Genomic DNA, 18,091 nt, shown 5'->3' with positions numbered 1-18,091 from the left:
CCGGGAACAGCTGCTCTCCAACGGAGCGGTCCCACCACGGGGGGGGGGGTCTGCAGCCCCACTCATCAACCCACACACACACACACACACACACACACACACACACACACACACACACACACACACACACACACACACACACACACACACACACACACACACACACGGTTGCGGGTTCACTTCCAGCCACGCGGGCACTGCTTGCGTTACGAAGACCATTTTAAACCAAGCTGCTACGATAATATAAAAGGCCGTTAAAATGTTTATTCATGTTAAATTGCGGTGACTCCCGTTTGTAATTTCCCTCTAAGAGCAAAGCGCAGTGGTTTAATTTAAAGTGATTTTACAGCCTACTCCGGTCTAGAAATACATTCGATATATTACTTTATCTGGAGCGACGGATAAATGACGTAATCTGAATCGGATTAGAGGAGTAGGCCGAGGAGAAGTGCCCCAGTAGAACCAGTAGGCCTACAACTCCACCAGTATCAGTACCACTCCACAGAGCTACACCAGTACTCCACCATTGCCTACTCCACCAGTACTCGGGGTAGGATGGAGTTTGATTTCCATCCCTCATGTTTCTGATCAGAATCCACCAGACGCGTTCCGTTTCGTATCAGTACTTTATTCATTCGCTTCTCCCTCCTCATCTAATAAACTTTAGAAGTTTATTCGCTAATTTAAGTGGATTTGTACAAAAGACAAACAAAACAATCAACCAGACATAGAAGCTCCTTCACGTCCGCTTTAGTCCTTCTCCCTCTCCTCTTAAATAAGCTCCTTTAGCGCTCAAACGTCTTTAGAGTCTCTGCGTTAAAACGTCCCGCGTGCGCGTGTCCGCGTGTCCTCCGTGCGTAATTCCCCACGTCTCGCACGCCTCACGCACGCACCCCGCGCGTCCCACCGGTCGCCGCGGTCGTCGCTTTCGCTGTTCGGGGTTCGTCTCAGTCTGTTTCTATCGGGCGTGCGGCGCGCCCTGCATGGGCTGGCCCAGGGGGTTCAGAGCCGGCTGCCCCCCCGGCCCGAGGCCGTGGATCAGCACCCGGGGGACCAGAGGCCTCTGCAGGCCGGGGTGCGGCGCCGAGGGAGTCCGGTACATGCTGCTGTACATGGCCGCGGCCGCCGCTGCCGCCGTGCTGCCGTCCATAGTGCCCAGCAGGCTGGGGTGGTAGAAGTACGGCGAGGGGAACATCCGCTGCAGGGCGGAGTAGTTTCCGGCCTCCGCCAGCAGCTCGAGCCCAACCGCCGTCTGCCGCTTCCACTTGGTCCTAAAACCACAAAAACACACGCGGGTTAATTAATTATTTAATTAGCCCAGCCTGGCCCAGCCGCATTCCCATGGCAACCCCCCTCATTAGCATGCCAAGACCTAATTATGGGATGGACGGGTGGGTGATTAGGGGTTAATTCCAAACAGTTGCATTCGTTGGTTTATTTTATTTACCGTCTTCCGCGTTAAATGTTAAAATTAACAACTTCACTGCTGCCAATAAATGATGACTTAGCGTGGTTCTAATAATTATAATTAAATTAATAAATAATCGATATGTTGTTCAAACAGCAGCAGGCTGGAACTGGTTTGGCCGCCTCGCCGGTGTGACTTTGTGAAAACATCAAATCGGATGCCAGGATATGTGCAACACACACATATGTCTTGATATAATATAAATAAATACAGCTCATATAAATAAATATATTGTCCCGACACATCGTGATGTTCTGTTATCGCGCGGTTTGTTAATAAAGCTTTGGAGTGTGAAGACGGTGTTGACGCGTAATCACACTGCTTCTCTGCGCCGTTTAAAATAAATAATAAAATAATAATAACCGCAGAATAACATCTAGCCTCCATATACGAACACAGGAATACATTATAAAGTAGAAGGCTACTATCCGGTTATTTCAAATCCAAATGCTTGGTGTGGATTCCGAACATAAACCCGAGATGTTTTGAGAGTTAAATTATGATCCCGAGGGGGAATATAACTTAAACATATTATACAATTAAATATCAATATCAAATAAAGTCACAACACTGACTCCAGACTAAAGGCTACAAGAGAGGAAATTACGTTAAATTGAAGTATTTGTTTATGCAATATTAATGTAGCCCAACCAGTAAAATTATATATTACACACTACATATTACATGTTAGAGCGCCGTGGATCAATTGAAAATCAGCCAGTGAGTGTACACAGTTAAACAGACAGTTCAACTGTTAAACAGTTTAAAAAAAAAGTTAACAGTTAACATTTAAACAATTAATCAGCTTAATCAGTTAACCACAGGGCCTTCAGCCTCCGACTCTCAAATATCAACTTACTTAATTTAAAACAAAATAATAAACTGAGAGAGAGAGAGAGAGAGAGAGAGAGAGAGAGAGAGAGAGAGAGAGAGAGAGAGAGAGAGAGAGAGAGAGAGAGAGAGAGAGAGAGAGAGAGAGAGAGAGAGAGACATACATACCCAAACTGAGACAGACAGACAGTCAGACAGACAGACAGACAGACATTCATACACACAGACAGACAGAAAGACAGTCAGTAAGGCCGGCGGTCCGTACCGTCGGTTCTGGTACCAGGTCTTGACCTGCGTGTCGGTGAGGTTGAGCGCCGCCGCGAGGTCCATGCGGTCCTGCACGCTCAGGTACTTCTGCCGCTCGAAGCTGCGCTCGAGCTGGTTGAGCTGGTGGTCGGAGAAGGCCGTGCGCGCCTTGCGGGGCTTCTTGGAGCGTGCCGGGGGGCTGTCTCTGCTGCTCGAGATCTCCCGCTCGCCCTCCTCCTTGGTGCCTGCGTCGGGGGAGAAAGCAAGGCGTGAGTTTCTGCGGGGTTCTGATGTGAGAGACGCTAGTCTGAATCCCGGAGGGAAATGATAAGTCGGCCTATACAAATAAGAACACACGTTTGGATGACTACAATGTGTACACGATAAGATCAGATAATAAGGTCATCACTAAATCCCTTGAGAATGTATCCAGGAAAGACCCGGTGTGCGCGTAAAGGTCCATCGGTACGGCTGTGTGTCGGTATCAGTCAAGGAGCCGTTCGATCTCCATCATGATAATACTCGATTAAAAGGACTCAGTTAAAACAACATGAAGATCAATAGAGTTGTTCTTGGGTTCTCTGTGTATTATATAGTGTATTATATAGTATATTAGTTGTTATTTTGTAGGCCTAGGCTACTTGACCGGCTGAAGAAGCCGGCGATCCAAGTAGGCTATTTCATTTCGTGAATTAATCCGCTCGTTCTTACGCACAATAGGAGAGATAAAAATACTATAATACTGAGCTGAAAGGGAAACGTGTGTTTAAGTGTAACACACACACACTTAATGGAGCAGATGCTCGACTGGGACGTTTTAAGGTCGCAGGATCCACAACAAGAGGCCCGCTGAACCAAGGCCTAAGCCTCAGAAAAACTCGACCACTCAAGCTCAACTTCATTCGTCAACTTAGCTTTTCTTTCCTCATTTCTTTCCTCAATAGAAAACGAGAAATCGATACGTCGATCGATCAGTGATCCCCTCTATTTGTATGTGTTTTCGGGGCGCCTCGCGGAGGATCAATCATGTCGCTAATTGAGCCACGAGGGGCCTCGCGCCTCCCGTCTGCTGTAGCAGATCCGTCTTATAACGCCCTGGTTTATAACACAGGTTGTCTGTTTTGTAACACTGTGGGTTATCGGTCTTATAACGCCGTTGTTTCTCTGTTTGCATTAATGCCTACATTATTATTCGGTTTCAACATTACTATGCGTGTTACCTTAATATTATCAGAACAGGCCTGAATTATAAAATGCATTATTACTAGGCCTAGTTTTATTGTAAATTGACTATCATCCTCATACTTGTAAAATCGTGTAATGTTTTTGTAGTCCATCTAGGGAAATGTAATTTATGCTAAGACTTTTCTAAATATATACAGATGCATCGGAGCAGACTTAAATCTTGCAGCAGATTTCTTCACCCGTCAGATTAAACACACAGTTGGGAATTTCGAACGCTTGTAGACTAGTATTATTTCAAATATTATAACAGTAGGCCTATTATATTAAATGATATTGCAGTCGGCATTATTTAAAATAGTTCTCAGACTACCACAGCACACTATTCTATTAACTACAGTCCAAAACGATTTAATATTTCTTACTCCAATATACCGACACATTTAAAACATTTAATATTCTCTTCTAAAACATTATAAAATCGACAATTCCTACTCCAACAATTGCAGTATTTTCTACTCCTGACTAACATTTAGCAAATGTCATATATAACATTAAAGCACGTTACATTCCTCTCTATCATTAAAAAAATGTTATACACACGTCAAACTCCGCTCTACCATTTAAAACACGTTCATTCCTCTCCAACCCTGAGACACTTATTAATATAAACACCTATATAAAACATTAAACCGTCTTAGTTTATAAAAAAACATGGTAAACCTTATGTTATTTCGTGCTCTACGTACCGTTGCATTTCATCTCGTGCTGCAGCTCTTCCCGCTTCGCCCTCAGCTCGTCCTGCTCGAGCTTCGGCCGAAAGCCGTCCGCTCCCGGCGAGGCGCTCTCGCCCTTTGGCGCGTGGTGGTGGTGGTGGTGGTCGGGCGGCGACGGGACGCTCGTGCTGTACGGGGCGCACGCGGCCAGCGGCTTGCTGTCGCCGAGGATGTCTTTGATGAGGAAGGACGAGGTGGCTGTGCGCGCGGCGGCACCGCCCGCCAGCGGGTGGTGCTGGCTGAGGTGGAGGAGGTGGTGCTGGTGGTGGAGGCTGTTGCTGCTGTGGAGGTGGTGGTGATGGGGATGCAGCGGATGCTGGGGACTGTCCGGGGTGTCCATGGTAACCGAGATGGGGGACGAGGGCTCCGTGCCCACCGTGTCTATGTCCGAGCACGCGGGGGACGGCGTCGCATGGCTCCGTGCGTCCGCCGCCCTGGCCTCTCCGAGGCGCGAGTCTCCGAGGCGCGAGTCTGCGCTCATCATGGCGGCCGCGGGGACCGGACCCGGGTTCGAGGCGCTCGAGAGGATAGTGTCTATTCCAAAGCTGGACCCGTCCATGTTAACACCGTGGGAAACACGTCTTCATAACACCGACCGCGCGCGCTTAAAACTCCTCCGTGTGACCCGCGCGAGGGTGAGGATGATGAGGATGATGTAAACAGACAACAAATCAACTCACCCAAAAGAATAATAATAAAAACTTTAATTCTAACAAGTGGAAGGAGAACCCAAAAGAGTTGTCAGGGGAACGAAATCAAATCCACGTCTCCATGTCCGCGCGTTCCGTGTGCGGGTCGTCCAACGCGCGCCTCTTGCTGCGGGTTCTCTAAACTTTGCGCTCGGGTCGGTGCGTGGCGGTTGAGTGTCTCGCGGAGGAGCAGTTCGTCCACATCACGCGCTTTCCTTCGCTTTCTAATCGTTCCGCCGTCGAGCCGCCGCGATGACTTCCTCCGGTGACGTCACGGGCCCACGGGCCCACGGCGAGCGGAGGGAGAATTAATATTCCTCTGTACCTTTCATCACGCGGCGCGCGCTGTGATTGGCTGAGGCGCGGCGGCCCCCTCTCGGGCGCAGCGGCCAATCAGCGACGCGTTTCTCCGTCTGGTCGGTGAACCGCAGCCCGGCCGGTGGAGGCTCGCGCCGGTCCCGGTCTGGAACCCGGACGTGTATTACCGGGGCGCCCGGCACCGCGCGAGACGAGCCTCCACGAGGAGTCTGGAGGACCTCGGACCGACCTTCAGAGGGACTTCCGCTCCGCAGGTATACCAGGAGAGAAATCAGGAGAGAGACAGGGAGAGAGACTGGGAGAGAGACAGGGAGAGAGACTGGGAGAGAGACCTGGAGATAGACCCCGCTACTGAAGACCAGAACCACCAGACCGATAGTCCCCATCAGGGGCATTGCAGCCGGTAGCCGGGAGTTGACCCTCAACCCACCGCGGCAGCAGCATGGTAGGCCGGAACGGAAACTTTACAACTCTCCATTTTAATGCTCGGTTTTATTTTGCCCGTGGATTTTTTTTTTACCGCCTGCAACTTCAGAGAGAGAAAGCAAATGATCCGACAAACATGTGGTTTATTTATTATTGGCATATATATATATAATATATATATATGAAGACATGTAAATATATAGAATAATACAGCCCGTGTTTTGAAGTAATAAAGTATGAGATAACCAGTCGGTTTGTTTAAAGTGAGGGGTTTAAAGTGAGGGGTCTGTTTCCGGTGTCTCGGGCCGCGGAACGGAGGCGCGGGGTGCCCGGTGACAGCGCGTGCAGGCGTTAATCACCTCTTCACGCTAATTAGGAAAGCAATTATGGAGCGATCACGTGATTCCATTTGGTTAGTTTCTCAGCGCGTGGATCTTCACGACGTGACGTAGCGTTATGATTGTACCCTCCGTCATACTGTATAATAATAATAATAATAATAATAATAATTATTATTCATAATTCAGTCTTTATATTTCCTCAGTGGGCCTACTCTCAGACCAGTAGGCCTACTTTATTTATAATTTCTGTAACCGGCAGACTTTATTCATAATTGTTATAGGCCTACTTGACCCACTAAATTCGACGCGAAGGCAGATTGAACATATTTCGTGCATTAATTCGTGAATATGTTTCGTTTGTAATCTTGGTCAGAGTGTGTAAATGACCGAACGTTTGCTGTATCACACAGAAGGCGATCATGTATTATTAGTAATAGTATTTACTCCAAGCAGATATTGACAGGAAAATTGATTAAAGGTGATTCTTAGAGACTATGAACTACATTTTTTAAAGTCGAAAAACAACAACATTTAATCAGACAACGGAGGATTTATTATTTATTTAATAAGGCCTATATCGCTGGATTGGGATTCAATTCTTTATTGCACTGGAGAATATAATCATATGCTCAGAACTACGAATGTAATGTCGTTCCAATTTCAACACTAAATCTAAATACACGTTCCTCACGTTATCAACACACTAATTAACACAACATGAACTGATAAAAATACACATTACTTTAAATAATTGTTTCTAGAAATAAATACAGTTTAATGTTCAAATATGAGCAAATATAACCAAATCCATCGTTCGAAATTTTGATACTCGCCTTTCTTGAAATAAATTTATTCAGGAAAATGTAAGCCATCCACGGTTATCAACGCGTCAGTGTCGTTGGTGGTTATTTTGTTAATCTCTTAACCGTCAAGCCCTCATTATCCCTCCGACACACTGACGTCATGTCACCGCCAGGCGGCGACAGAGCGAAGCGGTAGCGCAGCGAGCGCCCATCAGCGGCGGTTTAACTGGTCCTGGATCTGTCACAACACGACGCGTGCTATCAGGCCTGATGCTGCTGAACTGATATCAGACCGACCGCTGCAACGCGTTTCACTCTCTCTGCTCCGTCACGCAAACCACTACAGACACACAACGCGGACAACAAAACAAACTGCATCTAATTGGAGTTTAAATGCCCGCTTAAACTTTTATTTTTTATTTTTGGTTTGTAAATGTCAGATTTTTGAAACCATGTTTGAATAATCACAACACTGCTGAGGTCGAAAGATGAGTAGAGCTAGTAGGCGGTTTTATAGCTTATAGTAGGCCTATTATATACAGGCCTACTATTATATATTTTAATACTTATATCGTCAATTTATTAAAGACTATTCTATGTATTCATATTAAATATTCTACATAAAATACTTATATTATCTCGATTTCCAAAACTACAATTAGGCGCCTATATTATAGGCCTAGCAGATGACATTATGCTATTATATACATATAATAGCATATAATTGTAGGCCTAAGCCTATTGGTATGTTACGTAGCATAAATAAACATTATAATCGTAGATAATATTTTGAATTATATAAAAATCATTATTGGGCCTATAATATAAACATATAGAATAGGCCTATACATGCATGTATACATATCTATATGTATATATATATACATATATATTATACATATGTATTACATACATATATATATACATACAATATACACATCATATATCTGCATCAGAGGCCTCCTGTCGTGATATCGTGGCCCCATCAACGCGTCACGACATGTCGCGCCGCTGAAAGGCGCGCGTGGCTCCACACGTCAGCCAATAGGAGGACAGATCGCCCTTTCATGAACTCCACCAATCGATGGGTTTATCAGGGTCTCCATTGAACGCCACCCGTTAGAGCATCGCCTTATTGGCCCCGGCTGAGAGTCGATGATCGCCCGGCTGCGGATCGATTCCTGGCGCGTGAAGCTGTCACTTCACCCCACGCGACCTTCAGGTGCACAGCGCGGGCTCTGCAAGGAAACACGCGCATTTCGTCTGTCAGTCACCAGCCTCACACACACACACACACACTGCAAACCCCGTCAGTCCGCATCCCCGCACACACCGCAGACCCCGTCAGTGCGCGTCCCCGCACACACCGCAGACCCCGTCAGTGCGCGTCCCCGCACACACCGCAGACCCCGTCAGTGCGCGTCCCTCCTCGCCCGGTTTATATTTAGCGGATTCTTTGGTGTTTACTCCGAAGGCGATGGATATAATGAGATACGACACACACACACACACACACACACACACACACACACACACACACACACACACACACACACACACACACACACACACACACACACACACACACACACACGTGGGGGGTCCATTACTGGGTGATTAGGTCCTTTGAGTGTAATTAGTAGGCCTATGTTTAAAATATTTACCGTACTTCCGGCCAAAAATCTCAAAGACCGAAATTATTGTCGAGTTCAGATATTCACACAGGCTCACGTATTACTGCTGCTAACGTTGTTTAAATCAACCAATCAGGACACGAGCTGGATTAGTAACAATGTGATATTTTTTTCTATTTTTGAATTTATATTTTATTTCTAACTGATTGTGTTATTGTTATGTCTAAACCACAGAGTTTCACTTAGTATTGTCATAATTCGATTCTTGAATTGATTTTAAACGGGAATGAATAAGAAGAATGAAATTAAAAAGGGAGAGACAGAAATTACAAAACCTAATGAGATTATGGCAACGATACAGAGAGGTTATGACTGTTAGATGTTATAGGACTATATCTGAAAATAAGCAAACTACAATTGGAAATAAATAGTATATACTATTATAGATCATATTATATTGTTATTAACCGGATATTATTTCTGTTAGGCCTATGTTTAATGTTTTTATACATTTCAAGTTAAAGTCATAAACTCCAAATGTGTGTCCTAGGCTTTTGTAGGAAGCAACGTCTGATAACCTACCACAATAAGAGCCCCCCCTTGGTGATTGCAATTAAAAGCTCCTGGTAATTAATCAATTGGTGAGGCAAAAACATTGTGTTAAATGTTTGATTAAGACAACTCTGTCTGACAACCAATCAGCTCCTTCAAAATGAACAGGTTACGAACAGCTAGCTGCTGAAGCTCCACTCAGATGACTGGGTGGAGGAGGAGGGTGGAGGAGGAGGTAGGAGGAGGAGGGTGGAGGAGGAGGAAGGAGGAGGAGGGTGGAGGAGGAGGAAGGAGGAGGAGGGTGGAGGAGGAGGTAGGAGGAGGAGGTACGAGGAGCAGGTGGAGGAGGAGGGTGGAGGAGGAGGAGGGGGAGGAGGAGGAAGGAGGAGCAGGAGGAGGAGCAGGTGGAGGGTGGAGGAGCAGTCTAAAGCAGGGACAGGGCTGTGGACGAGGTGGAGGAGGAACATCTGGGCTCCACGGTGGAGGTGCTACGTTCCACCAAAGAGGTCTCCTTCGTTCCCAGAGGTCACAGGGTCACGCGCAACACACACAACCTGTGACTGAATGACTTCATCTGCTGCTGAACCACTCTGCTGATCCAGCCCACTCCAACTCCTCCCAAACGCACCGTCCGCAGGACGCCCGCTGGAGGTCCCTTTAATGGGAGGTCAGACCACCTAACTCCTCCCAAACGCACCATCCGCAGGACGCCCGCTGGAGGTCCCTTTAATGGGAGGTCAGACCACCTAACTCCTCCCAAACGCACCGTCCGCAGGACGCCCGCTGGAGGTCCCTTTAATGGGAGGTCAGACCACCTAACTCCTCCCAAACGCACCGTCCGCAGGACGCCCGCTGGAGGTCCCTTTAATGGGAGGTCAGACCACCTAACTCCTCCCAAACGCACCGTCCGCAGGTCGCCCGCTGGAGGTCCCTTTAATGGGAGGTCAGATTGGACTCACTTGAACTCTACTCATGTTAACAGATTAAATTCATGTGCTACAGTAAGATACAACATGACCTGTTAATGATAATCCCCTGATGATACGGTATAGTGAATATATGTCATACGATAGAATGAAATATGATCATTTATTGATCATAATTTATCATATATTGTAATTACTATGTTGTATGGATTATTTTCATGTTGTATGACAATACTTCTATTCATGTTCTACTGTATGATATCAGGTTATATTCATGTTCTACTGTATGATATAAGGCTTTATTCTGTTCTACTGTATGATATAAGGTTCTATCCATGTTCTACTGAATGATAGGTTATATTCATGTTGTACTGTATAATATGTTCTATCCATGTTCACTGTCTGATATCAGCTGGTACGCCTGAGCTCTGATTGGCTGTCATGTTGTATTTCCTGAGGCAGATGTTTATGAACAATACAACGGAGGAATGTACCATTACAGATCGCAGGAACGTACCATTAAAGAACGTACTGCTTTAGAACGTACCATTACAGACCGCAGGAACGTACCATTAAAGAGCGTACTGCTTTAGAACGTACCATTACAGATCGCAGGAACGTACCATTGAAGAACGTACTGCTTTAGAACGTACCATTAAAGAACGTACTGTTTAGAACGTACCATTAAAGAACGTACTGTTTAGAACGTACCATTACAGATCTTTACCCAGCATCCTCATGGAGCTCAAATATTCATTCAAGGAAACATTAAGATTCAATAAAGAAAAGATAAAAAAAATTAAACAATGCTGGAGTGTACGGAAAAATACAGACTGTGGGTGATGATCACAGGACCTGAAGCATCGAATAAGTCAGAGACTCGTCAGGTCCTGGTCTAGAGCAGCGGACCAGATCGGTCTAGGTCTGGACCAGACCGGTCCAGGTCTGGACCAGACCGGTCTAGACCTGGACCGGTCTGGTCCGCTGCTCTAGACCAGACCGGTCCAGACCTGGACCAGCGGACCAGACCAGACCGGTCCAGGTCTGGACCGGTCCTCTCTCTGGGCTGTAGCCTGGTTCACAAACAGTAAGTACTGTCCTCCACGCGGTCTCTGAGTGGGAGACGGACCAGAGTCCGCCTGCTGGTCTGTTCAGGACCATGAGGGTCCAGTCTGTCTACTGGTCCGGTCCGGTCCAGACTCTGGTTGAATCTGATCGGAGGTCTGTTTAGCATTTGTGAGCTAAGTCCACATGTTCTAGCTTTGTCTGGAGATCTGATCCTTAAACTAATATATAAACGCATATATAAACACATATATATACACGATTATATATAAACGTAAACATATTTCTATGCATATATATATGTATATATATGAACATATTGATAAATATTTATAAACGTATATATATAAACAAATATATATAATCATATGCATAAACATATAACGTATGTATAGATAGTTTATCTTTTGCCAGATCTTCATTCCTACTATGTGGACGCCAGCTTTATATCAAAACGATGATCTCTGCTTTGAAATGTAAAAAAAAATAAAGGCTTTTACAATATTCTCCCTCAGGATGTTCGTATTTTCTGCTGTTTGAGCTCGGTTTGATGTCTCTCCCCGCCCTCACAATACATTATGCAGCAACGCAAACACAGGAAATTGACTTTTAATTTGAAGTTCAGCTTTGCACTAATCTATGCTAATCACAGTGAAAACAGCAGCCGCCGCCGCAGCATACAGACACACTCCTCTATGTTTCATTCATCATCTGGAGAACGCGTCCAGCAAGGGGTGTGTGTGTATGTGGGCGCGTGTTTGTGTGTATGTGTGTTCGTACATGTGTTTAAGTGTAAGTTGTGTGTGCGCAAGTTTTAATTCTGTGTGTGTGTTTGTGCGTACGTGCGTGTGGTCATGCGTGCCTGGTGTTGCTGATGACACTCCAACGCCCTCTTATCGTTATTGGCTGTCGTCATGTTCTCCTCTCCTCCCATAACGGCCTCTGTCACACGCCGTCAGGAAGCAGAAGGACACACTGCTGGGTCTATTTGTTAGTCCATCGCAATCCACACACACACACACACACACACACACACACACACACACACACCCCCCCCCCCCCCCCCCCCCCCCCCGGCGGGGAGCACATTGATTCCAGTTGCGTTCCGTCCGGGATCGAATCCTCCGCAAGGTTGGCTCAAACCGGAGCTCCTCTGAACGCCGCCTCATTAGCAGAGCTGTCAGTCAGGGAGGGTCGCACGGCCCCCCGGAGCCACCACCACCACCACCGCCGCTCCGCCCGCCTCCTCCACCTCCTCCACCCTCTGCCTCCTCTCTCCTACTCCTCCACCTCTCTACTCGTCCTCCTCCTCCTTTCTTCTCCTCCCTCCTCCTCCTCCTTCTCGTCCTCCTCCTCCTTCCTTCTCCTTCTCCTCCCTCCTCCTCCTCCTTCTCGTCCTCCTCCTCCTTCCTTCTCCTCCCTCCTCCTCCTCCTTCTCCTTCTCCTCCACCTTCTCCTCCTTCCTTCCTCCTCCTTCCTCCTCCTTCCTCCGTCCTTCCTCCTTCCGATTGGTCCATGCCGATGGCGACGCTGAGTTAATTACGAGCGTCGACCTCAGGTGTGACTTCCGACCGAAGTCACGCACGCCGCGGGAACAACGCCGTGATCGGAAAACGCTCGATTGTCAACTTCCTGTTACCTGACGTCGGAGCGAAGACGGATCACAAGCCGCGCGGGAACGCGGGGTTAGTGCGAGTATCGCCGCGGTAACAGGGGAGGAAGACGGCGGTGGTCGTGACAGTGGAGGAAACAACTGAAAGGGCGGGAGGAGGGAGCGTGTGAGCGGCTGATGAGGCAGTGATTAGAGGTGGTTAGGGCGCGTTCCCCCGCGGGGGCGGGTCTAGCTGGTTCTCTCTCTGGAAGGTTCTCCGCCGGGCGGTTCTGTTCAACACGGCTTAATGACATTTAAAAACAAACGGCGGGTCATTACCGGGACGGGCGTGACAACTGACAGCGGGGGGGGGGGCTAAACGGGGGAGGGGGGGGGGCTTATTTACAGGAGCGCCGTTCGCCGGCGCTGCCCTGTCAGCCGTGACGGGCGGGGGGGGGGGGGGGGGGGACTGTAAACATGAGGAGAGCGGCTATAAATACCCCCCAGACACACACACCCCGCTAGAGGGGATCATTATCCTACCGCACAGACCCCCTCTCTGCCGTCGGAACCATCACCGGTACTCCGACTGATCGCCATGGAGACCAAAGCCGCTCAGAACCGGAACCCAAACAGAAACCCAGTGGCTGAACGCCGTCAGGTCGGTAACACCGGTATCTAACCGATCAATCGGATTAAAGTTCGGGCTCCCCGACAGACCTCCGATCAGGCCTGTTGAACGCAATCAGTTACATCAACAACAACAACATCAACAACGACAACGAGGTCAACGTCAACAACAGCAGCTCCCGTCACTCAGCGGCTCCTCCCAGCGTCGCCGCCGTGAGGCCTGAGTGACAGCTGACGAGGCCGCCTCGGCCCGCCTCCACCGCGAGGCCATTAGCCGTCGTCAGGGGCCCGTCGTCAGGGGCCCGGCGTCAGGGGCCCGGCGTCAGGGGCCCGGCGCGCTCCACCGCCGCCGTTACCCATCATCCCTCACGCCGCGTGACAGCGCGGCGGCGGGAACAAGCGCGCAAACACAAACAACACAATGTAAACGGGGAATCAGGTGGGTAAACAACGCGGGCACGGAGGCGTGCGGGGTGCCCCGCCCCCCCCCCCCCACCCACCCCACTCTGAAAGGGGGGGGGGGGGGGGTGATGTCATTAATGAACCCGGGCAAAACCCGGAGGGGATAATGAAAGGCGGTGGCGCGCGGCAGCGCGGGGAACAAAGGTGGCGGCGTGTGCGTACAGGAGAGCGCGGAGCGAGCGATGATTAAATGATCAAACGCTGGCAGAGAGCGCTCCGTGTCACAGCCAGGCACAAGTGAAAGTTAGGTTTCAAGCACACTGTAATTAGAGCGCGTTGTCAGTTTGACATTAATGCAGCCAGCAGAAGCTCTCTAATTGGCCTCAGAGGGGAAAGTGAACCAGAAGATATATTAACATTTTAAAAAAGCATATTCTGCCTAATCCTTTCACTTTTCAACAATATTTGAAGACCAAAATGCCCCAGGCATGAGAATTTAAATGAGCAATTTTGTTTTAGAAGGAAGCGGCCAATGAGACAGAAAACAGACTAAAGGGAAATCATTAGTGTGTGAGTGCTGCTGACAGACTGCCGGCCTGTCACTAGCAGTCTGCGTAGCTAGCGCGCCACGCTAGCAGCTAGGCTGATCACATGAAGAGAGCCGTAAACGTGCAGCCAGGAGTCAAAGCCCATTATGGGGAAACTCAAATGTGGGGGTGAGGATGAGAAGGAGCCAGGAGGAGGAGGAGGGGAGTTCTTGGAAACGACCGGGCATCCACAGATCCACGGATAATGGTGTGTTGTTATCATACAAACAAACACACAGAAACGCAACCCTGCTACAGCACACAGCTACACAACATGGACCACATCATACAACATGACATAAAACACAAACTCCTACGATACAGCTAGCTAGTTGTACTGTCATGCTATGATACTGCTAGCTAGTTCTACTATACATTATGATATGATCCCACCAGCTAGTTTTCCTATCATGCTATGATACCGCTAGCTAGTTCTACTGTACATTATGCTATGATACAGCTAGCTACTTGTACTAGCATGCTATGATACAGCTAGCTGGTTCTACTATACATTATGACATGATACAGCGAGAGCTAGTTCTACTATCATGCAATGGTACAGCTAGCTAGTTGTACTATACATTATGCTATGATACAGCTAGCTAGTTCTACTATACATTATGCTGATACAGCTAGCTAGTTCTAATATACATTATGCCATGATACAGCTAGCTAGTTTTACTATACATTATGCCATAATGCAGCTAGCTAGTTCTACCATTATGCTATAATACAGTTAGCTAGTTCTACTAGCATGCTATGATACAGCTAGCTAGTTCTACTATACATTATGCTATGATACAGCGAGCTAGTTCTAATATCATGCAATGATACAGCTAGCTAGTTCTACTGTACATTATGCTACGATGCAGCTAGCTTGTTCTACTATACGTTATGCTACGATACAGCTAGCTAGTTCTATTATTCATTATGCTTTAATACCGCTAGCTAGTTCTACTATACATTATGCTATGATACAGCTAGCTGGTTCTAATATACATTATGCTATGATACCGCTAGTCTACTGAACATTATGCTATGATACCGCTAGCTAGTTCTACTAAACATTATTCTATGATACAGCTAGCTAGTTCTACTATTATGCTATGATACAGTTAGCTAGTTCTACTAGCATGCTATGATAAAGCTAGCTAGTTCTACTATGCATTATGCTATGATACAGCAAGCTAGTTTACTATCATGCTACGACACACTAAATGGGATGGAGCGACTGGGCTGCAACGACCGATCCTTGGTCTTTTCTAGATGACCAGAGGAAGAGGAGGGTAGGGCCACCTGCTCCAGAAATACAGGAGGACGGAAGAGGAGAATGATGGAAGAGAAAAGGGAGCAGCAGGAAGAGGGCGATGAAGAGGAGGAGGATGATGAAGAGGAGAAGGAGGAGCAAGATGTGGAGGAAGAGGAGGATGATGAAGAGGAGGAGGTGGAGAAGATGGGGAGGAAGAGGAGGATGATGAAGAGGAGGAGGAGAAAGATGGGGAGGAAAAGGAGGATACTGAAGAGGAGGAGGAGGACCAGGAGGAAGAGCAAGATGATAGACGCGGAGAGTGAGACAGGCTCAACTCAAACCCAGACGCACGTCAACAACAACAACCACAACAAAAGTGTAAATGATCTCCCAGCATGCCTAGCAGCGGCGGCAGCCCTAGGCAGGGCCTCCTGCATTCAGCTCAGACCCGCTCTGATACGTGTTCTGGGGTGTTTTACGGCCGCGTGTTCGCCGCGCCGCTCACCAGCGCAGACATTTAATCAGAGCCTTTGATAAGCGCTCTGAACAAAGCGCGGGCTTCCTGCTCCTACTGCCGGGGGCGAGAGATCCTCCGACAGCCCGCCGTCCACCGCCGCTCTGGATATAGAGCCCACCTGTCAGAGCGCACGCCACTCACTGTGACAGACGCAGACGGAGAGAACCAGAGAGCTCCTCATCAGAGGGAGGGGAGGGGAGAGAGGGAGAGGGGGGAGAGGGAGAGACAGAGACAGAGACAGAGACAGAGGGAGACAGAGACAGAGAGAGGGAGGGAGACAAAGAGAGAGAGAGAGAGAGAGAGAGAGAGAGAGAGAGAGAGAGAGAGAGGGAGACAAAGAGAGAGAGAGAGAGAGAGAGAGAGAGAGAGAGAGAGAGAGAGAGAGAGAGAGAGAGAGAGACGGAGCCAGAGAGAGACGGAGCCAGAGAGAGAGAGACGAGAGACAGAGAGAGACAGAGAGAGGGAGACAGAGAGAGAGAGAGAGAGAGGGAGCAAGAAACAGAGAGGGCGGGGGAGAGAGGGAGAGAGAGAAAGAGAGAGACAGCGAGAGGGAGACAGAGACAGAGAGATACAGAGAAGCAGAACAGATGATGGAGAGACAGAGAGAGAGACAGCGAGAGACAGAGACAGGTAGAGAGAGATCGCGATCCAATCTGGCAAGTATTCTAACCACGCGGTCGTTGTACACTGCGTTCATCAGCGCTCCCTGTTTCCTGGACCCCAGCGTTCCCGGTCCTACGGACACATTACACTGTCATCAGCAGGCGGTAAAACATCCTCCATTAAAGCGCCGGTAAGAACCAGCCCCCCAGCGGTCCGCCGGAGCGGAGAGGAGCCGGCTCCCAGCGACCCGGGCTCCGCAGCCCGCTCTAACCACAGGAAGCTACGAACTAGGGGACCATTTGACCCCCCAGCATCCAGTATGGAGCCCCGCCTCCCTCAGCCAATGGGAGCGCGGTGAGGTCACCGGGGCCCGGCAGGCCGAGGGCCGACGCAGGGCCCCCACCCTTCTTTCTGCCTCCGCCCCTCCCCTCCCGCCCGACTCCGACTTTCAAACGCACACACTCAAACGGAGGATTCAAACGCAGGACGTAATCCGTCCGATCTGAATGCTCAAACGATCCGCGCTCTAATTGAGGGAAACCCGTCCGCGTGCGAGCGGGTTTTACCAGCGTGTTGCTGTGAAGGACGCACACACACACACACACACACACACACAACACACACACACACACACACACACACACACACACACACACACACACACACACACACACACACACACACACACACACACACACACACACCACACACACACACTGCCGTCCAGGAGAATCTGGGATGAGAATGAATTCCAGCCCCGGAGCGTCGGCCTTCAGAGCCCCCCCCCCCCCCCCCCCCCCCCCGTCCTCCTCCTCCTCTCTATTCTAGCCCCCCCCCCCCCCCCCCTCCTCCTCCCCCTCCTCCTCCTCCTCCTCTCTATTCTTGCCCCGGTCCCTCTGCTCCGCGCTGCTCCTCAGCTGCCTCTCCATTATTCAAGGCCTGGTAAACAACCGGTCTGGGATGGACTCGGGAACAGGAAGTCTAGCTGCTAGCTGCTAGCGCGCGGCGCCGCTGAGCTCCTGGCCTGGCGTGAGCAAACAGGAAGCGGTGGTGGCGGCGGCGTTACAGGACGGCCCCCCGCTGACGACTACCTCCCTCGTTAGCGACGTTAGCATTAGCATGTAGCAGCGCCGCAGAGGCTAGCGCGCGGGTCACCGCGGGGGGGAGAGTTACGCCGGCTAGCAAGCTACGCTAGGCCGCGCTACAGCTGGGGGGGCGCAGGGGGAGAGGTCAGGGTCAACACACAGAGGTAGAG

The 18,091-nt window shown here is 49.0% G+C and overlaps 1 protein-coding gene across 1 annotated transcript; it reads right to left on the bottom strand.

Moving 5' to 3' along the window:
- Positions 1 to 612: 612 nt before the first annotated feature.
- On the bottom strand, positions 613 to 5,497 carry barhl2 (BarH-like homeobox 2). The gene is given in 5 exon segments (XM_060067269.1): positions 613 to 1,271; positions 2,565 to 2,790; positions 4,477 to 4,726; positions 4,728 to 4,798; positions 4,801 to 5,497. Coding segments are annotated over 5 exon segments (1,122 nt in total). The 5' UTR covers positions 5,063 to 5,497; the 3' UTR covers positions 613 to 958.
- Positions 5,498 to 18,091: the final 12,594 nt, after the last annotated feature.

This window comes from Gadus macrocephalus, chromosome 12 (genome assembly GCF_031168955.1).
Source record: "Gadus macrocephalus chromosome 12, ASM3116895v1".
In the NCBI taxonomy this organism is placed as follows: Eukaryota; Metazoa; Chordata; class Actinopteri; order Gadiformes; family Gadidae; genus Gadus; species Gadus macrocephalus.
Note: the sequence above shows the minus strand (reverse complement) of the source record. Positions and strands in the feature narration are given on the sequence as shown.